Source organism: Hippoglossus hippoglossus, chromosome 8, assembly GCF_009819705.1.
Source record: "Hippoglossus hippoglossus isolate fHipHip1 chromosome 8, fHipHip1.pri, whole genome shotgun sequence".
Classification (NCBI taxonomy): Eukaryota; Metazoa; Chordata; class Actinopteri; order Pleuronectiformes; family Pleuronectidae; genus Hippoglossus; species Hippoglossus hippoglossus.
Genome location: NC_047158.1, coordinates 20,581,737 through 20,605,989, shown reverse-complemented (window position 1 = coordinate 20,605,989; position 24,253 = coordinate 20,581,737). Strand labels below are relative to the sequence as shown.

The window sequence follows — 24,253 nt, the reverse complement described above, 5'->3', positions numbered from 1 at the left end:
AATCAAACAGCAACCGGCTGATGGAAGACCTCATCCCCTGACCCCAGTGCTCCCTACCTGGGGGATCTCAGGTGTCCCGACACAATGGTCCAGTCAGCTGTGTTTAATAATGTGGAGGAGCTGAAGAGTGGAAACAGAGGCATCTCTTCTGCCTCCGTCTTCTGTACTTGTTCCTTTAACTGTCCTCATCAGCCACTTCTCTATTCATTGCCCAGTTCTTAGCATGCTTTACCTCAGGCTGTCTCTGTACTGTCTCAGTGTTTGAAAGCCTGTTGTCTGTGTGGATTTCCTAGTTAATGCGTTAAGACGTTCTAAATCTTGCCTATTGATTTGCTGCCGTGTGAGTGTTTGGGAAAACATCTTCCTCCTTTTCAATCCTCGCATACCTTCTTACATTCTGTCTTCATTTCTCAGACAGATTTATCATCACCTAACCCTTTCTCATCTGTCTTTCTCCCCCCCCCCCCCTCGCTTCTCTCAGGCCTGCATCAGAGTACTCCAGCCCGGGCCGGCCACTCAGCTGCATCGTGGACGAGAACACGCCTGTCAGCACGAACGGGGCCACGCCCACCACAGTGCTGCCGCCCCCCGACGGTGACCACCGGGTCCAGGAGAGACGGGTCCGCTCGCAAAGGCACCGCAACTACATGAGCAGAACCCACCTGCACACGCCCCCGGATCTGCCTGAGGGATATGGTTAGTGGGAGCCCAGCTTCACCAATCAACCTAGTCCCTAATCTGCATGTCTTTGGACTGTGGGCGGAAGCTCGGAGAAATATTAATCCCCCATTAAATCCTTTGCTACTTCCATTATTAATCGTGTCATCGCTGTAACGCTGTTGTGTTAATTTCATACTTGCTCGGTAACCCGGCTAATCTGTGTCCTCATTCAGTCCAGCTGCTCCGATGACGCCGCAGCTCCGGCACAAGGAGCCTGAAATACTGGCTCCATTTGAGACAATCTAATTGAATTGATCTAGCAGTTAAAGGCTGGCGGCAGCCGTTCACTCCCTCCTCTGTTCTCCGCTCTGCACATAGACAATCAGACTCATTCATGTAAAAGCAAACACACACACACACACACGCTGCAATCTCCCCAGATCCCCTGAGAGCTTTGTTTATCCTCACAGTAAAATGTAGTGGAGGATTTGGGAGTCAGATCCGTGGAAGCGTATCACGGCTTTGCCCTCGGTCCCGCAGATTAGGCCGCTCCGAGCCTCACGACGCTTGTCTCGTCATATATCTCTCTCTCTCTTTCTCTGTCTCCCTTTCTCATTGCTCGGGCAGCTCCTATAAAACCTGTCAGCAGCTCCATGTCTCCTCATGTCGAGCTCACACAAGATATGTCACTCTGTGTGTTGAACGTATGGCGTGCACTCATCGCGTGGGTTCGGGAGGTTATGTGTACATGCATGTTGAAGCTGGGTGGTAGGTCCAAAGAAATGCCAGAGACGAGCTCGCTGGCAGGCGGCTCGATGGAAATATCAGGCTGTGATGAATGAGCTCACCATCTCAGAAGTCAGACACCCCCATCTCTCCCCTCGTCTTTCCTCTCCAATGTTCTTCACCCTGTCTCTCACCTCCCCTCCTCCCCTCCTCACGCTCCCTGCCTCTTCCTGGCTGCCGTGTGGGATCTCCACTGACTCGGGCAGCCCTTTTTATCTCCGTCTGTGTGATCTCTCTCTTACGCAGACAGAATATTAGCACGCTCTGTCTACATGTGGCACATGAATTAAGCTCAGTTTCATTTTCCATGTATGTTAAACATTTGACACAACATTTGACGCTCAGGTTGTTGCCGTTCTAGTTTCTTCCCTTTTTGCAAATTTGTTCATACAAGTTTTCCGTTGATTAAGCCCGTTTTGATGTCTTGTTACAGAGCAAAGAACCACGCAGCAAGGCCAAGTGTACTTCCTCCACACTCAGACAGGTGTCAGCACGTGGCACGACCCCCGAGTACCCAGGTATGTCACATGCCCACAACTGAAAGCAATCTCTTTTTATTGTTTTGCTCTTTCTACTATAATATATACTGTAAAATATCTAAAATACATGAATAAGGAATCAGGGGGACATCTTGCATATCGACACTGACACGACTCTGACTCACATTACCCATAGCTTGTCTCGTGGCAGTCTCTGAGCCCCGGCTGCCGTGTACTTTGTCGTAAACCTGCAGCCGATTATGAGCCTGACGTGCTGTGAGAAGACCCATGTCGTGGGCCTCGGAGACAGATCCAGTCGTCTGGCCCGAGCGTGGAAAGGCATTACTTCAGGACACATGGCCAGCAGGTCTCAGGCAGCCATACCACAGGCTGTTGGGCAATTCCGCAGCGACGAGACTCGGCGCACTCCAGACGCTATCAATAAAACATGTCTGTTATAATGATACCTGGCCACTGCTCTCTCGCATTCTATCAGCATGTGAGTGATAGATGATGTTTTTATGGTTTTTGATAGGAGGCTATTGGTCACGCCACACCTCACTGAGTGCTCCTCAGACAGCTCCAACATTAGTGGATGGCTTCGCTGCCAAGCTCTGATCCCTCGCGAGGCTCTGGTCCCTTTGGCTTTAACCATGTGAAACAGAACAGTCAGCGCCAGCATAGTGAGCCTGCTGCTGTAATGTCTCCATGGAGTCCAGCTGAAAGGGTTTGCAGGGCAGCAGTAAATAATTTAGATGGGAGGAAGAAGAAGAAAAATAGAATAAAAGTGATTTCTCAGACATCTCGGACTCATGCAAGTCCGTCTGAGTCCAGTTAGTCAGTGCTTTGGTATGTTTTCTATCTTATTCGATGTGTGTGTGTGTGTGCGCTTTGTCTCTCTTTTCCATTTGTTGCTTCTGTTGTTCTTCAGTTCTCTCGCTAACGCTTTCGTTGTGATCTCTTCTCTTGCACCTCAGAGATCTGAGCAATGTGAACTGTGAGGAACTGGGTCCTTTACCTCCAGGATGGGAGATCCGCAACACCGCCACCGGGAGAGTTTACTTTGTCGACCACAATAACAGAACCACGCAGTTCACAGACCCACGCCTCTCCGCCAACCTGCACCTAGTCCTAAAGTGAGTTGTACAACAGCCTGGAGGTTGAGAACAGGGAAATAATTTGGTCAGGATATAAAAAACAGAGAGATTTATTTTCCGTCTTTGTTTTGTGTCTTGTAGTCCAAGTCCTAATGGTTCTCGAGGAGGCATCGAAAGTCAGAATGTCAGGTAAGGCTCGGGCTTCGTGCCAGTATCCCTACTTCACACACACACACACACACACTCAGACATTCACAGACTTGCTCACGTTACCTCCCCCTCAGTCAGTGTTTTACAGTGGGATCCTGTGCCAAGGTGTGTTCACCACCTGTAGAGGTTCAGCACACTCGCACACACAGAAATACATAAACAGCACACTCCCCCACAGTCTGTCTTTCCACACAAAAATTCAAATTCCTCAGCCCCGCAGAGGTTTTGATCATAAAGGCGTTTTAGCACACAATCCGTCACAAAGCTGGCTTTGGCCAGACATCAGATAGCAGAGTGGAAACCAAGGCTGCTGTGTCTGTAGCTGAGGAGCGTCTTACGTCCAGGAAACGGAGCATAAATTTGATGCCCAAGTCAATGAATGAACTGTGTGTGTGTGTGTATGTGTGTGTCCATCTGTGTAGATTTGTGTGCGTTGCTTTGTGCTCCCGCGCTCGGTACATGCCTGTGTGCATGGGTGCACGTGTTGAGAATTTCTTCCCGTGTGCAGCTGTTCAAACACATACTGTGCTGCGATAGCCGTAGAATTACCCGAAGGCCTTTGCACCACAAAGGTGGAGCAGTGTGTGGGTGCCTTGGTGGGCCTCCTCCGCCTGACCTCATTCCTCCTCCGTGCAGAGGGAGACGGAATGCATCGACTGAGAGATCGGGTTTCTTTCTTTTTCCTGTTCTGATGGATCAAAGAACGTGTTTGGGATTTTGTATTCCTTTCACTTTTTTCTCTGAAAAACCCGTATTTAAAAAAAAAATGCAGCCTGGCACGACACGTTTGTTTTTAATGCAGGAATTTGTCATGTGCGTGATTATGCCCAGATGTGTGAAAATCTGATGCGTGGAATTTTCTATTGTATATTTATTCTGAGAGGATAATAACTGGGTAAGATAATTACTTACACATCAAAACCAGGAAATGTGTATTTATTTTTAAGTAATATCACAGCAACAATTTTATACAGAGGAAAGAAATGAATGTGTTAGTGGCTACTCGGGCTACAAGCATTTTCTTTTTTACGTTGCTTTATTATTAAGTAAAAAGTTAAATAAAGAATATTCTACATTTACAAATGCTGTACATCTCCGGTTTTTTTTTTACCTTGGCCAGAGATTTGTGAAAAAACTTCTTCAGAGCTTCTTTATAAATTGTGTGTGACTGATGTTTAACCTCAATCCATCCTCGATACATGACAACTGTAATAGATGATCTACTGCCTCTGGTTCAGTTACCGCTCGAACCCAAGTTGCTCTGTTGCTGCGAGTAGAGCAGACGTTGTGAGCGACTTTCTCGCTCGTGACAAAACTCTGGAAAAGATATCAGTCGTCATGGATTTCCATCAAGACATCTGCCTTTTATCAAGTCAGGGATTTTTTTACAAAAAAACGTTCATCCCTCATGTGCCGTCATTCAACAAAAATGTTAATACACAGACGTGCATATATATTAACATTTTTATACGCGTATAAATAATGCTCTCTTAAAAGTCGCATGAGCAACAACTGTCATTTCAACGCTATCTGTTGTTTCTCGCATAGACAGTAAACTGTTGAGTTGTTCCTGCGTCTTTTCGGTAACGTTGCCCCAGAGTCGTGCTCGTCAGTCGACGGGTTGTAAGGAGAAGAAAGAACCGGGGATCATGTTTACCTGCAGCCACGAGAGAAGGAGACGGAGAGCCTGAGAGGAAATGTTTGATTTATGGGTGAAAGTGCAGGAGGAGATGCTACGTGCCTCCCTCCCTGCCTCCCTCCCTCCCTGCCTCCCTCCCTCCCTGCCTCCCTCTGAGCTGTCTACAGTGTTTGGGTGCTGTCGGGAGAGTGCCCTTCCTTCCTCCCCTCTCCCTCTCCGAGTCTAGTCTGCAGGAAATAAAGGGATTCGTGGGGAGGACTCGAGTGTCCTGTGGGGCCCTGTGGCTTTCTGGGATAGCAGGAAGTGATTGAGTTGGGTTTCTGGTGTCTGGCCCCAGCAGAAATCCAGTTTGGCTTCTCACTCACTTGTTAAGGAGACGTTGTCATTGTGGTGGAGGAAAACGCAAGCTGTTGGGCGGGTACCTAAGTGTAGGCGTCTGGAGCTATACGAGTGTCTGACATGAAGGGATCTGACTGACGGTTACACTTCCTCCTGAATCTGATTGCTCTGCTGGTTTGAAGAGAGTCGATGTGCAAATGTGTATTTTAACCTTCGTCACCTCCAGTGTTGCATCCTTCTCTATAAAGCTGTACCACATGACCACAGACTGACATGCGTATGCCCCCCCGCCGCCCGCTGTGGCCGGCCCGGGAGTCTGGTGTTTATGACCCTGCTCCCAGCCGAATGTGCCTGCTGCCCCCCCACTGAAGTGCAAAAGGCCATTGTGCAAATAATCCTTTAGTGCTGGTCCCATAAAGGCTCTTCTGTGTGTGTGTGTGTGCCCCCCCCCTCCCTACTGTGCCACCCTCAGAGGCCGCCACAGTTCAAAAGTTGTACTCGCTATCCAGTGGCCTCCACAGTTGAGGTCTCGTCATTACCCACAGATGATTGTCACATCCGCACTATTATAACCCTGTTTGTGTTTTGTGTGGAGAGACGTTTGGACTCGCGTGATGAAGGAAACAAATTACTTTGTTTACCGTCCAACGAGCAGCGTGTTGTAATCTGTCTTCTGAGTTGAGCGGCTCACGGGGAGACGGGAGTCTCAGCGCGGATATCCTCTGTCTACACAGGAAGCCCCGAGATATTTATACTAATGTATCTTCACAGAATAGCCAAAGGGGCTCTGCATTGTTATGCTTTTAATTCAACAAAGATACTGGTTCATCAAAAGTGGATTATTGTATTACAATTTATAGCTAATCAATAAAATAGGTTTGTTTAGTGTCTCTGTGGCTGTTTCCCCAGCCAGCTGTCACTTGTATGTCAGATGTATTTCTCCTGTCAAGTCGTCTGTCTCTGACGACTTCTCCTGCTTTTCTCACGTAAATTATACATTTATATAACATCATCATTTTTATATAGTAACAGATAATAAATCATGTCTTATCAGTTTTCACTTGGCTTTCTGGGTCAGTGCATGTTATCACAGTGTCTGCGATATTCTCTCTCTCTCTTTAGACAAACTTTTAGACTTGTCAAAATAAACCAGTGTGCCCCTGCGAGGTGGCCTCAGTGACCCAACTTTAACTCAAGTCTGCAGGATGAATCAGAAGCAACAGAGATTTGCTGAGCTTTCTTTCCCTCGGTCACATTCTGCTTCTCCCCTGTTAAAGTGTTAGGTCCAGTCATCTCTCTGCCAGGTGGAGAGGAGGGGAAGGTGTGCGAGGGAGGGGGGGGTGGTACGTGGGTGAGGGCGAGTGAGATGTCTTGCCTCCAGTAATCCCAGCTCCACCTATGTCTGTGTCTGCGAGGGGCCGCGGCAGCTGTTTGCCTTGATGTGCTTCCCAGATGACCTCAGTGTCTTTCCTCCTCGTTCTGTGCAGTCAGCAAAGGACCGAGGGAAAAAGTCTCGCTCTCAGAAAGCTGTATTTTCAGTTCCTTGGCCTTCTCCTCTTGTTAGTTTTGTACAAATGTTTGTTTACAGTAAACCATGTTTGCGATTTTGTATGGACACATCCAAGACTTAACCATGTTGTCTCTCCTCTCTCCCCTCCCTCTCCTCTGCCCTCCAGTCGTCAGAACCAGTTGAAGGAGCAGGCCCAGCAGGCTCTGGTGTCGCCCGCTCAACTCCCAGAGGAGGCCGAGTGCCTCACGGTGCCTAAGTACAAGAGAGACCTTGTTCAGAAGCTCAAGATCCTCCGTCAGGAACTGTCCCAGCAGCAGCCTCAGGCGGGCCACTGCCGCATCGAGGTGTCCCGTGAGGAGATCTTTGAGGTGAGGATAAACAAAAACAAGCCCGGTCATGTCATCGTGTCACCTGAAGCTCACGAGGGGTTCCAGTTATTAAAGATGCTCAGAAATCCGGTTGTCACAGTCAGAGGATGCATGGAAGGAATTAAAAAGCACCGGCCCCAATTTCCCCAAAACTCCTGGCAACAAAATTTACATTTGGCACCGCGAGAAACATTATCCACTCCCGTGTTTCAGTTATTTATAGACTCACCTGAGTTATGTTAAACATTCTCTGAAGGGTTATTTCTCCTGGTCTCTCCCCATTAGGGTCGTTGCCCGTTGCATTTAGCTGTGGGAAGGATTTCACACACACACACAGTTATCTCTCATGTGTGAAGGCAGTCTGTTCAAAATCTAAAGCAGACGTCTTGTTTGAGATGTGGATTTCTCAAGCACATTTTCTCATTGGGGGTGTGTGTGGGTTTTTCCCCCTGCATCCAGGAGGTGCTAGGCCTCCATCAGAACAACACCACCTGCAACAGACTGCATGACCCTCATAAAATATGTACTGGAATGTGCTGGAACAGCCGCGTCAGTTAATCTGAACGAAGACATTTCTTTTGGCTGATCTCAATGTGAGAGGGGGGGGGGGGAGAGGCAGAGGACGTCTTGAGGTTGAGCGAGACAGAACTGCACAGCTTCTCCAGACCAGCTGAAGCATTAGATTGTGTGACTGCACAGGCCAGTGTTCGCAGGCTGAGCTGTCAGAGCCGTCTTTGTGTGCTTCCCAGTGGAGATAAGACGTTCTCCCACAGCACCTCTCAGTTCTCTGCTGAGTCCAGAGGGCACAGGGGAACCTCGCTCCCGGAGAGGCCGTATTATCACAGTCTAATGCCGGTGTTTATTATAACTGCCCCTAATCCACTTTAAATGAACCCTCCCCCTGACGCTGTGAGCCGTCTGCACATGGGATGAGCGTTCTCAGCCCCGCCACAGAGAACCTATTGAAAATGACTGACACTGCCTCCGTCTTGTTTTTTGTGTTGGACGCTCCCAGCTACTTCCTCTTTGTGTTGCTCTGAACTCTACATCTAGAATAGTCTCAACCATTGGTTAAATAGTTCAACGTGTTTGACAGGTGTCATCATGAAGGGCATGGCGTCTGAATGACAGAAGTGTAGAGGGTGTGTGTGCTTCACTGGAACTGGTTACACGTGGTTTCGGCCCTTATCTCCAATATTTCTCGAATCTCGCTGAATTCCCAAGTTCGGCTCCTCTTTTTCATCCTGAGATGTTTGTATTCTTGTTATTTTTTACAGTTTTGTGTCCATCACGTGTTAGAAACCTCATCAAAGCAGCTTATCCTTCACAGAACCTCCCACTGTTTTCTCACATGGGCTCATTTGGACATTATTATCTTTACTGGGGGGCCTGACAGGAGAAAGTCTGGACGTTTGCATTCTGTCAGGAGATTATCCGGAGTTCACTGCGTGTTTTGAAACCAACGGATGCTGTTGCTGTCTTTAACACACTGTGTGCATTTGTGTGTGTGTGTTGCAGGAATCGTACCGACAGGTGATGAAGATGCGGCCCAAGGACTTGTGGAAGAGGCTAATGGTGAAGTTTAGAGGAGAAGAAGGGCTCGACTACGGAGGAGTGGCCCGGTAAGAGAGGAGCCTGGTGGACGGGACACATCAAATTAGGTTTTTGTAAATCCTGCATCACGTTTCACACGGATGTCTGCCTCCTAGTGGCAGAATGTGAAACCACACCACTTACTCACTTTGTGTGTTGAGCAGTTTCTTTCATCATTAAGTTCTAAACCTGGAATCGCAGCACAAAAGATCTAATTGGTTTGTCTCTCTGTTGTTTTTCCAACCTCTGCCATCTCCTCCCTGTGTGCTGGACAGGGAGTGGCTCTACCTGCTGTCACATGAGATGCTGAACCCGTACTACGGCCTGTTCCAGTACTCCCGCGATGACATCTACACGCTGCAGATAAACCCAGACTCCGCTGTCAACCCCGTGAGTCACGGTCACTACCGACGCCACAGACACTGTCAACATGACAACACAGACTCTCGTGACCTTAAGACGTCTCAGCCCAGTGTTTCAGGTCACAGATAAGCAAGTTGTCCAGCCAGGCAGAGACTCAGTTCAGACACTAATTTGTTATCACACAGCTTCATCTCTGTGTTTGTTTGGGTTGGCAGCGATCCATGTAACTGTTGCTCTCCAGTCATGGACAGGATCTCATCAGGCAGGGGTTTTGTTTACTGCTTGTATCGTGTAGAATATGATGGTCTCTGTGGACTGGTTCCAAATCTGTGATCTCTTCCCCTGATTGATAATTTCCTCATGTCACAGAGGTTTGTGTTAGATAAAGTCTGGAGAAGAACTGGATCTCAGTGCCTTCACTTGTGTTTATTTCCGTCTGTTTGATCGGAAACTAAAAGAAGTTTTGTCTCCCCGCAGGAACATTTGTCCTACTTCCACTTCGTGGGCCGTATCATGGGAATGGCCGTGTTCCATGGCCACTACATAGACGGAGGCTTCACTCTGCCCTTCTACAAGCAGCTGCTGGGTAAACCCATCACCCTGGATGACATGGAGTCTGTTGACCCCGACCTGCACAACAGCCTCGTCTGGATCCTGTACGTACAAGACTCACTTTGATAGAACGATACTGGCTCGACTGTTTCTGTGCAAATACTTTTTCTAAACCAAAGCCTAATGTTCAGTATTTCTATGCTCATCTAATATGTGCAAAAGTAAAAGATATATTTGGATCTATTATAAAATCTCTCCCATACTTTTACGACAGCGCCCCCCAGGGTTTTTGAACATTTCTTACACCCGTCGTCCTAAAACATTTGTTCTCAGACCATAACTATGTGAATATCGTCACAATGAAAAGCAATATGTTTGTTTGTCTTGTTTTCTACCAATAGCGTTTGTATACAAATTTAATTATTACCCTTGAATCTTGATTCCAATGTTCCTCTCGCTTCAGGGACAATGACATCACAGGTGTGCTGGACCACACCTTCTGCGTAGAGCACAACGCTTACGGCGAGATCATCCAGCATGAGCTCAAGCCCAACGGTAAGAGTATCGCCGTCAGCCAGGACACCAAGAAGGAGTACGTCCGGCTCTACGTCAACTGGCGTTTCCTGCGAGGTATCGAGGCGCAGTTCCTGGCTCTGCAGAAGGGCTTCAACGAGGTCATCCCGCAACACCTGCTCAAGGCCTTCGATGAGAAGGAGCTCGAGGTATTTGAATGTCTCCATGTGTTGTAATTCTTCATTCACCTGCGAGTACATTCAATTTAACGTATTGATAAACGATTTCTCCATCTGTAGCTGATTGTATGTGGCCTGGGTAAAATCGACATCCACGACTGGAAGTCCAACACGCGGCTCAAACACTGCACCCCGGACACCAACATAGTGAAGTGGTTCTGGAAAGCTGTGGAGACGTTCGACGAGGAGCGCCGAGCTCGGCTGCTGCAGTTCGTCACCGGCTCCTCTCGAGTTCCTCTGCAGGGCTTCAAGGCCCTTCAAGGTGAGGACTCGGGTCCAAGTCAACTTTACTGTCAGTTCCGTGCAGGACGTAGACGGGAGGGAAAGGTTGTTTCTCTCTGATCCCCGGAGTAAACATAAGTAGACAGAACAAATAAGTACGCAACATTTGAAGTACTCAAAACAAAGTACGACATAGTATGCAATCATAAGGCACACGGTGGATAGGATAAGAGTATGGTGTGAATCTTCTTTGTGTAAATTCATTGGACCAAGCTGAGGCAGGTGATTATGAAAGTTGTGTCAAATCCCAAATTCAAATTTAACGTCGGATCATTATTGAACAAAGGTGAGGCAGCGTAGTCTTCACTGTCTGTTACACACAGTGTGCTCTCTGCTCACACGCTCTGTCAACACACTCCGGGTTGTGTGTTTGGGATCCTTTGCCTCTGTGTGTGTGTCTGTGTCTCTGGGTTTCTGCGACCTGGGGTGAACCTTGAGTCTGTGCGGAGTGCTGTGGTTCAGCAGGTCCGTCCTGGCAGGCGATGCTGCCCAGAGACAGAGCACCCAGGCATGAGGGGCACACGGTGATCCACGGGCAGACAGCACCCTTACACACCTTTTTATATAACATCCTGTCTCGGTCAAAACATCAGCAGACGCTCAAAAAAACAACTCGCTCACTAACCTCCAGTGTCTGTAAGTCTGTGGAAACAAGACCACGCCTCAGGGACACTTACTTTAATTAGCACTGTTAGTTTCCGAACACTGGACAGTTTCACTCGGTCAGGTTCCCTCATGTGCAGCCCCTCCAGGACACTCCAGGGTAATGTGCAGGTCTCAAAGCAGCTTAAGATTAAAATCATTTTTTCTTGATTGTGGATTTGAAGCAGAACTAATCTCTGTTTGCCAGGAGACTATAGAATCTACAGGTTTGTGAACATGAGTTTTACTGAACCAATGTTTTTGTTTCTACAGGTGCTGCTGGTCCACGGCTCTTCACCATCCACCAGATTGATGCCAGCGCCAACAACCTTCCCAAAGCCCACACCTGGTGAGCAGACTGTCAGACCATCATCCTCTGGTCACATGACACAGGCTACATTCATACTGTTATGTGTTTGTTTGAAATCAATTAAACTCAGATTCGCTTGGCGTCCATAACACTCCAAAATGGAGCCGTTTGGAAACGCTGGTTCAGGTCACGACCCTCTTTGCGTTTTACGGTGCTGCACCATCATTTTAAAACCTGCTCCCTTCTGTTTTCTCCAGTTTCAACAGGATCGACATTCCTCCGTACGAGCTCTACGACAAACTGTACGACAAGTTGCTCACTGCCATCGAGGAGACGTGCGGCTTCGCTGTGGAGTGAGTCCCCGATGCAGACGGAGCTCTGCAACGTACGAGGAGCTACACCGTTTGGCCACGATCACCCCCCCGCCCCCCCTCGCCTGACCCCTTCCTCCAGCAAATCAATCCAGTTTCTTGGGGGGGGGTCATCCACGGTTGCTTCCCCCCAGGGACGCACACACCTCCCGGGCACACGTGGCCAAGCTAATGGAGGGTGGGACGTGAGGACCAGAAAATGTCATCTGACTGTTGGTTTGAAACCCTCCAGCCCTTCTTCTGTCTTTTTTTTTATCATGGATCTCTTCAGCTGCTAATAACTCAAGACTATTTACTAACTTGTGGAACCTGCAAAGATTTGCTGGCTCTTCCTTTTTTTTTTTTTTTTTTCTAAGTTCATTTTAGCATTTTTTTTAAAAATAGACTGTATCTATGTAGCAATGCTCCATTTTTACCAAGCGGAACACAAGCTCTCCGGAACAACACTAACAAGACTGGTTTGTTTCTAGAGTCCAGGGTTATTATTGGTTCCCACAGCCACTTGGAAACACTAAATTTGGACGTGGAGTGTGCATGACTCGGGCCGCTCGGTGCCTCGCAGCGATCACGCTGGGGCCAATCAGCGACGCCGAGGCTGGGACAACACGGACGACGAGGCAAAGAGCGGAGACTGAATTAGTTGGACTGTTTACAACCCTCTCCAAAGACAGCGGCTGGGACCTGAGCTCCCGAGACGCTGCCCGACAACAGGCGCTGCGTTTCCCACAAACACGACTTCACACGTGTTTGGAAAATGAATAAATGAATGCGTAGCTTGAAAATGTGTTATTTTTATATAACAGGGAAAAATTGAAAAAGAAAACAATAAAATTCTATATAATATATATAATTTATTGTTGTTATATTTCAGAAACCCCCTTTTTTTTTTTCTCCATTGTTTTCAGAAAAATACAATCTTTGAAATATTGTTAAATTATAGAAGACGAGTTGTGAAAACAGAACTAAGCTTGACTGAAGTTCACTAAAGAACGCTGTTGTTTCTTTCTGGACATAACGTCTCTCGTAGTGGACACGTGTCAAACATCTTTAAATCAATGTCTCCTGAGTGCCATAAACATTTTGAGTGAATGAATATTTACAAATATTGAGCGTCACCCTTTAAACTTCTACTGATTTCACCCTGGAGCTACTTATGGCGTCGTGTTGTTTCCCTTTTTACCCCTTTTTTTGTTTGTCACTTTTTTTATAATCGTCACGAGCATGAAATCTACCTTTTTTAAATGTGTCCAAAGTCCATCACAGTCTAGTTTGCGTTGTCATAGATAAAAACGAGAAAAACAAAACTACTACCTTTGAGCCATGTGGTGCTAAAAAGCGTTAAGTTTAGTCTTGTATTGGCGACTTTTACTCACTGACCTACTACTGCTTCAAGTGCATGGTTCACTACTCGTGTCTGAACCCGTTTGTGGCCACGAATCCTCTCTGAGAAGTCGACGGCTCCACCAGGCCGAGTTCTCAGGAGACGTCATTTGACTAGAAACCCGATTCTGACCACGTGTCGTGATTTCATGAACGTTTCGGGGGTTCGAAGACGCGCCGTCACCTGCATCGTCTCGTCCACAGCAACTGTTGCATGTCTCCGAATGTGCTTTGGGTTGAAAGTGAACCTGAATGAGATGAACTCCTGCAGTTTCTTTTTTTAGAGAAAGTGTGTGTGTGTGTGTGTGGGGGGGGGAGGTGGTTGTTTTCTATGATTAAAAAGGAAAATTCTTGAATGTTTTCAGAAGATGCTGCCTGTCTAGCAATCTCTATGACCGTGGACTGTTCTTAACGATTGCATACACTAAAAAAAAAAGAGAAAAGAGGAAAGATGAACGAACTGTTAGTTTTCATTCTTTTTGTAGACGAGTGTATGCAAAGTGAAAAGTGTCCTCAGCTGGTGCTTTGTACAGTAATAAGATATTGTTCATATACTGTATGTGGATCAAACAACCTGTAATTTATCTTTAACTTAAGTAGAAAAAAGGATTTTGTTTTTAACTGAAAAGAGGAAGTCACCATGTGTGTTTTTACTGGTGACGTCTGCACCAGATATTCATTCACCTTTGAGTCCAGTGCACAAGCTGACGGCCCCGACTGTCCGTTCCCACACGACACGACTCGGCATCGAACCGCCGCTGCCTCTCGCTGAAGAACTGAACTTTTTTTTATTAAAAAGTCAAAAGTGCGGAGACGCAGCTCTTTTGTTTTGTTTTGTTTTGTTGAATAGCATGATCCACTTAGCAGGACTATATCTCTCATAGCTGACTGATGCAATTTGATGTATGTTAACACTATCATTTTGTAAGAGTATTTTATTTTTGTGTGTAATTAGTTCTAATTAAACTTGCCTTTGTCTAACAATGTTACAACCTTGTATGAAGATGTATCCTTGTTTTGATTGTCATAAACGAGAAGCTTTTTAATCTGAATTATTGTTCGACCACTTGATATAGTAACGTGCTTAAACATCTCCTTTGGCACAGCAGTTATTTACATCGGCCGAGTTAACTGAGCATAATGAATGTCAAGTAGGGGACGTTTTACACTTGAATGGGACATGTCCCGACCTCCCACTGAGTATTCATGGTTCCACCCTTAAGACGTCTGGCAGATGGATGCAAGGGGGGGGCAGGGAAACGGGGAGATAATGAAACTGAGTGTGGAAATGATATTAAACATCTTTTGTAGTTATTTTGTTGAAGTGAAACTGCAGCGTACGACACAGTCTGTCTACACACTGTGACAAAGAGGGAACAAGAGAAGCCTTCGTCATTATGATGATGGTTCAGATTTTGATGCCTTTATTGAAAACAGTGGCTTGGGTTGAATTTAAGATAAGATGAGTTTTACCGAAGAGAAAATTCACAATCAACACAGATCAAATGTAGTAAAAATAAAAGAAATATTACAATACATATAAGCCTGTTTTTCTAAATGTGGAATTTAAAAAATGGGGATACAGGTTGTGTAATTGTATAATTTGTTAAATTTGCTTTGTAATACACATTCTACAACATGTCTGTGAGTTATATACTCTGAACTGGAGTAACTTCCGGGGAAACTTCTATTTCTCTTAAAGGAATCATCCAGGTTTCTTCAGTGTCACAGCGTCCGATAGTCAATCGGAGCCATGGACCCCCCCCTCAAAGAAACTAGCACACCTAACAACATTCTACGTATTACACCGAATATGATATTGGAAATGTATATAAACTATTATCAGTTCGTGAGTAAAACATTATCCAAGTTGTTTTAACTCACAATCAGGGAAGTTTGTATTGGTTTCTCTGCCTCTTTTCTTTTGGAAGAAATGTAGAAAGATACATAAATATATCTATATATATATATAAAAGCTCAAAAATAGAATGTAATAAACATATGATGTAATAAACACGATACATACTCCCGAAGTAAATGATACACAATACAGTACTAAATCATAATAGAACAAAGAATGAGACTAAACACAAGAGATGACAATATATCATAATAATAATCAGTTATAGTGAGAATGAATCAGTTTCATCAGAAAAAGAAGAGGAGGAAAAAAGAAATAGTCCCTCACGTGTTTGGGTTGGTCCTGATGACGTCACTTACTGTAAACCACCGCAAGCGCAGTGGAGAGCCGCATCACCCAGTTTATGTCTCGTACATATGCATCCGCCGACCCTTGAAACGATCAAAGAGAAAAAAATGACTTTTATCTTGTGTTTTATTGTTAACGTGTTTTTTTTTTAATCTTTATATTCATTCAGAATAAACTACGTGTAGTTTCTACATTTACAGCGTTTATTTAATGTATGTAAAGTTATCTACCTGCTTACACTTAACTTATTATATACATTCAGTCAGGGTATATTATTGGATATAGTCTGTTGTGTATATTCAGTCAGGTTATATAATTATACATAGTTAGTTATTATATATATTCACTCAGGTTATATTACTGTCTATATTAAGTTATTATATATATCCACTCAGGTTATGTTATTATATAAATATATATATTCACTCAGGTTATGTTATATAAAGATTCAGTTATCATATATATCAGGTTCGTGAGGTCCAGTTGTGTTATATACGAGAGGGACTACTTTTCACGCAGCACCGCCTCGTGAGAAGTTAGAAACTGTACGGCGGAGGAACACAGCGGAAGGTGAAACCCTCCTCTATCTATAAAAGCCGGGCCTCGTTTCCACATTACCGGCATTCAACTCCGCTGCCGGTCGCATATTTTTTAGGCGTCGGTAAAAAAAAAAAAAAACCTCGGTGAAGCTGAATTTATCTTTATTTTTTTATTGAATCCGCTGTTATTGAAATGCCTGGATACTCCGACAGAGACCGCGGCCGCGACAGAGACAGAGGGTGAGTCCGGTTCTCCCGTGTACATCCGTGTGGTCGGTAGAAAAGATGGCGGCCGGGCTTTTAAACCGGAGGAAGAAAAAAAAACGAAGCGAACAACAAAACAGTGATGTTTGAATTGTGTAATGTCTCCGTTCGACTCTGTAGTCTGAACGCGTGGCCGTGTTAGGGGGAGACACGTGCGGGTCCGAACCGGCCGCACCGGGGCCCCGGGGCCTCCGGGGAACCGGGCCCGTTGTCTTCCTGGCTCGGGGCCTTTCCTCTCGCTTTGGCCTCGTGCCCCGGCGCAACGGCTGTTCGTTAGCTTCCTGTTAGCATTAGCCTTCCGCTAGCTCGAATCACGACGCCACGTTTCACGGCGTCGTGATTCAAATGTACACGAAAATGCAGCTTGTGGCGTGGTGGTTATTTCCTCCGCGATCACCGACGGGCGGTGTCGGTGGCGAACAGGGCCGCGGCGTCGACGCTACCGCGGCAGCTAGTCGGCTTTTCACCATGTGGCGGCGGCAATGCGGATACAAAATGACGGCCTCCCTTTTGTTCCTCTGCCGGCTGGAAAGTATATGGCAGCTATACGGTGTCACAGTGACGCAGTTAAATGGCAGTTCTCGATTTAAACCGTTTTAAACGACTTGTTTCGAGCCCCCGGTCTGACTGTGTAAATCTAATTCACAGCTATGGCGGAGGCGGAGGACCTCCTCGCTTTGGCGGCAACCGCGGCGGTGGAGGCGGCGGCGGGGGAGGAAAGTTCGGGAACCCCGGTGAACGGCTCCGTAAGAAACACTGGAACATGGACGAGCTCCCCAAGTTCGAGAAGAACTTCTACCAGCAGCACCCGGACGTCGACCGCAGGCCACCGGTATGTAGCCGGCGTGCTCCCTCACGTGTTATGCAACACCGCCAGTGCACGTGTATTACGCAACAGGCTGTGACTTGATTTGTTCGTGCACGTTTTTCCCTTTGCAGCAAGAAGTGGAGCTGTACAGAAGGACCAAAATCATCACAGTGAAGGGGAGAGACTGCCCGAACCCCATCGCCAAGTTCCACGAGGCCAGCTTTCCAAGTAGGTTTAAGAGAAACCAGAGAGAATAACACCGCACTCTGGATTTGTTGAGCACACGTTTAATTTATCTTTCTGTTCCACAGCTTATGTGATGGATGTGATCACCAAAATGAACTGGACCGACCCGACACCCATCCAGGCTCAGGGATGGCCTCTGGCGCTTAGTGGCAAGGACATGGTCGGCATTGCTCAGACTGGCTCTGGCAAAACTCTTTCGGTGAGTTCCTTACGACTGGCACCAGTTGCACTTGCAATCATATTGCAGTGACGTTGTGTTAAATTAAAATTTGACTGTTGTGCGTTTGTCCTGCAGTATCTGTTGCCCGCCATCGTGCACATCAACCACCAGCCGTTCCTGGAACGTGGCGATGGGCCCATTGTAAGTAAACACTATATTATGACTTAATGAAACGTGTACCCCCCAGTTTGAATTGTAAATCCTAACCTATGACCCCCCACCCCCTCCCAACAGTGTTTGGTGCTGGCCCCCACCCGTGAGCTGGCTCAGCAGGTGCAACAGGTGGCTGCAGAATACGGTAGAGCTTCTCGCCTGAAGACCACCTGTATCTACGGCGGTGCACCTAAAGGACCACAGATTCGTGACCTGGAAAGAGGTACGTCATCACTTGAAATATTTTAATCTTTGCCACCTTTTGACTCTGTGGCATAGTTCTCACCATAACTCTGCTGTTACAGGTGTCGAGATTTGCATCGCCACTCCCGGCAGACTCATTGACTTCCTGGAGGCTGGAAAGACAAATCTCCGTCGTTGCACATATCTGGTGCTGGATGAGGCCGACAGAATGCTGGACATGGGCTTCGAACCACAGATCCGAAAAATCGTTGACCAAATCAGGGTAAGTTTCTTAATAGTATTACGATACTTAGTAGTATTAACACTTGACTGTCACAGAAGTGGAACACGTCACAGATGGCAGATTACCTTTAGTGACTAACGTGTTGTGGTGTTTTGCAGCCTGACCGTCAGACCCTGATGTGGAGTGCTACTTGGCCCAAAGAGGTTCGTCAGCTTGCAGAAGACTTCCTGAAGGAATATGTCCAGATCAATGTCGGGGCTCTGCAGCTCAGTGCCAACCACAACATCCTGCAGATAGTCGACGTCTGCAATGACGGGGAGAAGGAGAACAAGTGAGTGACTTGTCCATGACCACAAGTGAAGCAGTTCTTTATACTTGAGACTGATTGTTTACTAACGATGTTTCCTCTTTAGACTGATCCGTCTGCTTGAGGAGATCATGAGTGAGAAGGAGAACAAAACCATCATCTTTGTTGAGACAAAGAGGCGATGTGATGACCTCACCAGGAGGATGAGACGTGATGGGTAAGCATCGAGATTAATATGAAATGTTTCTGTGATGCTGACCCTGTAGTAATGTTACATGAAATAACATTTAAACCATCCCCTCCACTAGGTGGCCAGCTATGGGAATCCATGGAGATAAAAGCCAACAGGAAAGAGACTGGGTTCTCAATGGTGAGTGTGAATAACCAATAATTTTCAGATATAATCATAACAGGTTAATCTGTACAGCTGTACAGACGCAATGTTCTGTGATTTTAATTTATGTTTTATTTTTTTCAGAGTTCAAATATGGAAAGGCTCCAATTCTTATTGCTACAGATGTTGCTTCCAGGGGTCTAGGTCAGTATCCTCCCTGAACTGTTGTGTATTCACATGTTTTTCAAAAAAAGAAAGTGTTTTTGCTTTCTTTAACTTTTCTGCTTCTCTCTGAGTTTCTCCCCTGACCTAAGGAGCAGTCTATATGGCAGGGCCTTGGCATGACAAGCCCAGGTCTCCAGAGGGGGAAGGAGCATTCTTGGAGGTGTCCTGACTGGCGAGGCACGGGTCTCCCAGTCGTGCAGATAAACAGAGGTGACAGGCCCAAGTGCAGCATAACGTGCCGGCCTGCCTAAAAAAGGGGGGGCGAGTTGGTGGCTGCCCACAGTTCCTCCCCCCTACGCTCGTCTGTTCTCTGGCAATGGTTTGGACTGCTTCACACACCCAGGCTCTGTAACTGTCCCAGCTCAAAGCCCAGCTACACTGTCTCCTATTGTCTTGCATATTGGTTTGGGCACGGCATTGCAAGCCATTCGAGTCATTTGGAAGGCGCTTTTTGTTGCATAGACTCGTTGTAAAGCATGGGTGGCGTCACTGTTGCAGTCTCCTAAACTTCTGTCGGAAGAGCAGTCTGTCAGATCGATCATACCATCACCTCTGTAGAGACATGGCTACTGGCGCTTTAGGTGACAGTGGGACATGCTAGTTGGACACTTGGGCAAAATCCAAGCTCACACTCCTCCCTCGCCTGCGTTTCAAAGTCATGTCGAGACCTGCCAACGAGAGACATTTTTGAACACTGGGTCTGGAAAAATCTTGCCATGCCGAGAGTGGGATGCTTTGTTTGTAGGCATCCTGCAAATTGGTTCAGAGCTACTTTTTTTTTTTCTTTTTCTGGGCAAGAGACTCTTCAGTGTGAGGATTGTAGCGAGCAACTCATGAGACACTGGTTCAATGCTAGCTTGAGAACTCCAGGAAGCAGTAGTGAGGGTCACTTGACAATATATGGGAATGAGCTAGTGAATGCATACTCCAAAAAATGGTAAGATTTCTGATCCATTCTTTCTGAAGGTGGTTTGGTAGTTGGGAGTTTTTATTATTCTCAAAGAATTGAAAGCTGATGGAGTGTGCATCTTTTCTAGTCTCCCCAAAAAGTGAATGTCTGTAGCTTTACCTAACTCGTATTCTTTTACAGTTTGTGATTTTACTGGCCACACCCACCTCATGACTGCACTAACTTTGGACTCTTTGTTTTTGATCTGGTTGTGGTGGCGCTGGCGCACGTCCTTTGTGTGCTGTCCTCTTCCTTTATGCCACGTCGCAACACAATCTTACAGATGTTGAAGACGTGAAATTTGTCATCAACTTTGACTACCCCAACAACTCAGAGGACTATATCCACCGCATTGGCAGAACAGCTCGTAGTCAAAAGACTGGAACCGCTTATACCTTCTTCACTCCCAACAACATGAGGCAGGCCAGCGACCTCATCGCTGTGCTCCGCGAGGCCAACCAGGCGATCAACCCCAAGCTCCTCCAAATGGCAGAAGACAGAGGAGGTAAATCCAATTGGTGAGATACAGAAACTGTGCTGTTAAGTGCAGCCACTCTTTCCCTGCTGCTCTCCCTTTAGTCTTTCTCACAGTTCATTGGCTCTCAAGCCAGTTTCTGGTTTAGCAAATTTTTTTTTTTTAATACAAGACTACTCATATTTTCTTTTCTAAAAACACGTTTTTCTCTTCCAGGTCGTTCAAGGGGAGGCCGAGGTGGTGATTTCCGGGACAGGGATAGGTATTCCTCTGGAAGGCGTGATTTTGGCAGTTTTAGGGATAGGGATAATGGTAGAGGGTTTGACAACGGACCAAATAAATTTGGCACAAACACACAAAATGGAGGCTATGGGAACAGTACTGGCAACGGCAGTGGCAATGGCTACGGTGGAGGCAGCTTCACTGGTAACGGACAGTCCAACTTTACTGGCAACCAAACTGGGGCCTTTGGAGCCCAGACCACCTTCCAGGCTCCGCAGTTTGCCCCCGTTAAGGCCGGCGCTCCGAACGGCGCAAGTCACCCCCCGTTCCCCTTCCCCCCGGCACAGGCGCCACAGCAGCATCCTCCTCCACTGGTGCCGTACGCCATGCCTCCTCAGTTCACTCAGTAAACGCACCACACACACTTGAAAAGTAATTTATTGCTTTTTTGTCCTGTTAAATTCTATAGATCCAGATTTTTTTGTATTTACAGAACAGGGTTACAAACAACTTGGACCTCTGTCAAGCCTTTTATGATCTGCAGTGCAGCAATAGCGACGCTGCACCCTTCTTTTCCTCTTACTATTTAATTTGTTACATTCCTTTAGTAATATGTTATGTTTTGTACTAGGTAATTACAATTGTACTGGTTTTTCACGTGTTTCCTTGAAAGTGATGTTAAGCTCCTACCCTGGAAGTGCACTGCATGATCTTTCAAATAAAACATAAAAATAAATGTTGTTTGGTTATTTCTGAGCTTATCATTGTCCTGGTTGGAACCTGAGCACTACCTGCTCTGTCCAGCAGGTGTCATGTTTATGAAACATACCTAGTCTGACACTTGCTTTTATGAAAGTGTTACACTAACTGATGTTGCCTCAACACGTGAAGCAGAAATAGATCAGATCTGCTCAGTAACTTGTTCTCGTGCCTCCACATGCTGGAGAGGATGAGCTGTGAAGTAGTCATCCTCCCACACGATGACCTTAATGACTCATTACAGCTTTAAGAATCTTCTTCATGTCTAAACATACAACAAATCAATATTCAGCTTCCTGTAAACTGGAACTGTCTCCACCTTGTGGTAGGAGATCAAACTTTCCATCTTGAAAACAAGTATTTGAACCACGCTGCTGGTCTGAGGTGTTTCAGGGTTTACTTCTGGTTTGAAGTATCACTGAGAACATGGGGACTAAAACTTTATAATCCATGAGGCAGTCACAACACTAGCTCACAATTATAAGTATAAATTATAATTTGTGGGTCAACTAGTAACACTAAGAATATAGTGTTTGTATTTTTAGAATTCTAACTTTCTATCAAGATACTTCATTAGAAAAAAAAACAGGTGTATATTGTAACAGGTTCACAGTAAAAGTAAAAAACTATTAGTGGCTTAACTAATTTTGTCAAGTGCCCAACTGGGCCCCGAGATGTTAGGGGCTCACCTCCAGGTCTGAGCAGCCTGTGGGCGTCCTGCTTTAGAAGAGGGTGTCTTTTACTATAAAGGCCAATACACTTGATTATACTCAGGTACACAACTTAGGATATGTTATATGAACATTATTTGCAGTTGCTTACATCTGCTAATGATCCCTGACAGTGAAACAAAACATTAAAATCAGGATTAGAAGCAGCACTTTGTATAAAGGCTTTGTTCTGGGCCCCTGAACCTTCAGGCGTCTGTGGCCCTCGTGTGTTTGATACCCATCTTTCATTATTAGGTTGAATAGAGTAGGAGGATCTCAGGCTCTACACCTGCTCCACCTCCACCCTGTGTACGATGACGTACGGGTCACAGGTCGGTGGCGCCTGCTGATTACAGATCAGAGCTGCAGGGGAACAGTCGTCGTGGGCGCGGCTGATTCAAACTGCTTTCTACATATTTACAGAGCAGCGGCATGGAAGTATGCGTGGAACGTTCTCTGTGTAAATACTCCAGAGCGATCTGCATTTCATGCTTTGGAAGAATTGTTTCTTTCTCACCTGCCTGACACACGAGCCACACCCTGCTGCTGATGGCACCATTTTGACAGGTAGGAAGTGTCTGATAGCGTGGACAGTGGATACGTGCATGGTAATCTTCTTTTTTATAATTCACAACTTTACCTGCACTCAAACATGTTGGTTCTGTATGATTCAACTTTTTCTGTGTTCCTTTGTGAAACTGCAGAACCACATGTTATCAGACGTGCACCTGCCGGGCTTATCTCACACTAATTGCACAACATGGAGTTTAAACAGGGGCAGGACACAAAAATGCAAACACATCGGGTTTAACTGCAAAAACGTCCACGAGCAGCTGAGAGGAGCTGTCGCTTCAGGAGAAGATTCTCAGCAGGTTGATCCCTGTGAGCGACGCACTCACTTCACATCGCAGCAGCTTTCAGCGCCGCTGGGAGCAAAGGTCAAGGCCAAGTGAGGAGGTGCGTGCCTCCCTCACTTCTCACCACTCGCTCGGCCTGTCACTCACTCTTACCCTCTCCCTCCTGTCAACCCTCCCTCCGTCTGCAGGTATGTGGGTGTGGGTTTGAGGAGAAACTGCTCTGGGTGTGTGTCGGACACACCCACGGCAAGCATGAGACGGAGCAGCATGCTCAACCTTTTTCTGCCCACTGAGGTGTTAAAAGAACCCCCCCCCCCCCACGCCACCCACTTCAGTAAGAATAGAGCACATGAGGGTTTTGTGCTAACACAAACCTTCACACCCTCTCATGGGACACTGCACGTGCACTGCGGAGTCGATCACTATCGGCTTTTGTTTGGCAGCAGGTGAAGTTTGCATTCCTCTCGCAGCCCTTCACTCCTATGAGCCACAGCGGTGACTGCTCAGGGTGTGTGTCTGATAACGACTGGAATTAATCATCCATCTCACACTGGCTGCACCAGTTCTCGAGGTTTCAGCTTGATCATAATATCATCATTAAAGAGACACTGATGATTTCACCGGCTTCAAATCTCTGTTACAGCATGAAAAACCCCTGTGCCCCCCCCCCCCCCTAATCTGATTTAATCTAATCACAACCCTCTCGATATAAAATAACATTTAGATTTCTCCTCCCTTTTCTGTTTTCATTCATGCTTCTCTGACAGAACTTTGATTTCAAAGTGACACACGACACATGACACATGAAATCCTTGAAAGACATTTGGTGTCATGTGGAAATGAGCAGGCGATGATCCCCATCTTGATTTCCAGCCACGCGACTAGTTCTGCTGCATTCCTACACTCGGAAAGCACTCAGGGCTTTTACATTGTTTTGTGCAGCATGAAACTGATAACACAGCTTCACAGGTCATTCAAATACAGACAGGTGTGTATTTAAAGTGAGAAACTAAACAACACTGATCAGAAAGTGCAAAATGTCACATCAGGCTCTTTTCTTTCAGGGGTCACGACCTGTACCCGGATCAAAACCACACATTAAAGAACTGGAGCTCATGCAGGGAGGACGATCCACTGGAATATCGAGTCAGAGCGGGAGGATGTGAGTGGAACAGGTCCACCCGGTCTACTCCTCTAACGACACACCTGCTGGTTC

General features: G+C 46.4%; 2 protein-coding genes across 4 annotated transcripts in view; both read left to right on the top strand.

The window, feature by feature from the left end:
- Positions 1-12,325, top strand: part of smurf2 (SMAD specific E3 ubiquitin protein ligase 2) — a 38,452-nt gene extending 26,127 nt beyond the window's left edge. For both annotated transcript variants that reach the window (XM_034593085.1, XM_034593087.1), the window contains exons 8-19: positions 482-696; positions 1,880-1,964; positions 2,903-3,061; positions 3,164-3,211; positions 6,887-7,088; positions 8,607-8,710; positions 8,957-9,071; positions 9,522-9,700; positions 10,060-10,318; positions 10,409-10,610; positions 11,546-11,621; positions 11,840-12,325. In XM_034593085.1, the coding sequence (XP_034448976.1) occupies positions 482-696; positions 1,880-1,964; positions 2,903-3,061; positions 3,164-3,211; positions 6,887-7,088; positions 8,607-8,710; positions 8,957-9,071; positions 9,522-9,700; positions 10,060-10,318; positions 10,409-10,610; positions 11,546-11,621; positions 11,840-11,939 (1,744 nt within the window). In that variant the 3' untranslated portion in view covers positions 11,940-12,325. The remainder of the gene's footprint in view (positions 1-481; positions 697-1,879; positions 1,965-2,902; positions 3,062-3,163; positions 3,212-6,886; positions 7,089-8,606; positions 8,711-8,956; positions 9,072-9,521; positions 9,701-10,059; positions 10,319-10,408; positions 10,611-11,545; positions 11,622-11,839) is intronic.
- A 3,815-nt stretch (positions 12,326-16,140) lies between these two features.
- Positions 16,141-21,465, top strand: ddx5 (DEAD (Asp-Glu-Ala-Asp) box helicase 5). 2 transcript variants are annotated; one of them, XM_034593099.1, is made up of 13 exons: positions 16,141-16,321; positions 16,994-17,177; positions 17,285-17,381; positions 17,465-17,598; positions 17,695-17,760; positions 17,854-17,995; positions 18,078-18,238; positions 18,358-18,530; positions 18,613-18,723; positions 18,815-18,876; positions 18,985-19,044; positions 20,298-20,519; positions 20,706-21,465. In XM_034593099.1, the coding sequence occupies exons 1-13, from the start codon at positions 16,275-16,277 to the stop codon at positions 21,119-21,121; spliced, it is 1,875 nt and encodes a 624-aa protein (XP_034448990.1). In that variant the 5' UTR covers positions 16,141-16,274; the 3' UTR covers positions 21,122-21,465. The 2 variants fall into 2 exon arrangements, with proteins under 2 accessions (XP_034448990.1, XP_034448992.1); XM_034593101.1 differs by having other exon boundaries at positions 16,162-16,321; positions 20,298-20,532; positions 20,706-21,447.
- The last annotated feature ends 2,788 nt before the right edge of the window (positions 21,466-24,253 follow it).

What these genes read in the sequence shown, in the direction of transcription:
- ddx5 (XM_034593099.1), top strand. Translation starts at nt 16,275, where the DNA reads ATGCCTGGATACTCCGACAGAGACCGCGGCCGCGACAGAGACAGAGG. An exon ending in GGCCGCGACAGAGACAGAGG is followed by an intron (nt 16,322 to 16,993) that starts GTGAGTCCGGTT and finishes TCTAATTCACAG; the next exon opens with CTATGGCGGAGGCGGAGGAC. An exon ending in AACGTGGCGATGGGCCCATT is followed by an intron (nt 17,761 to 17,853) that starts GTAAGTAAACAC and finishes CCCTCCCAACAG; the next exon opens with TGTTTGGTGCTGGCCCCCAC.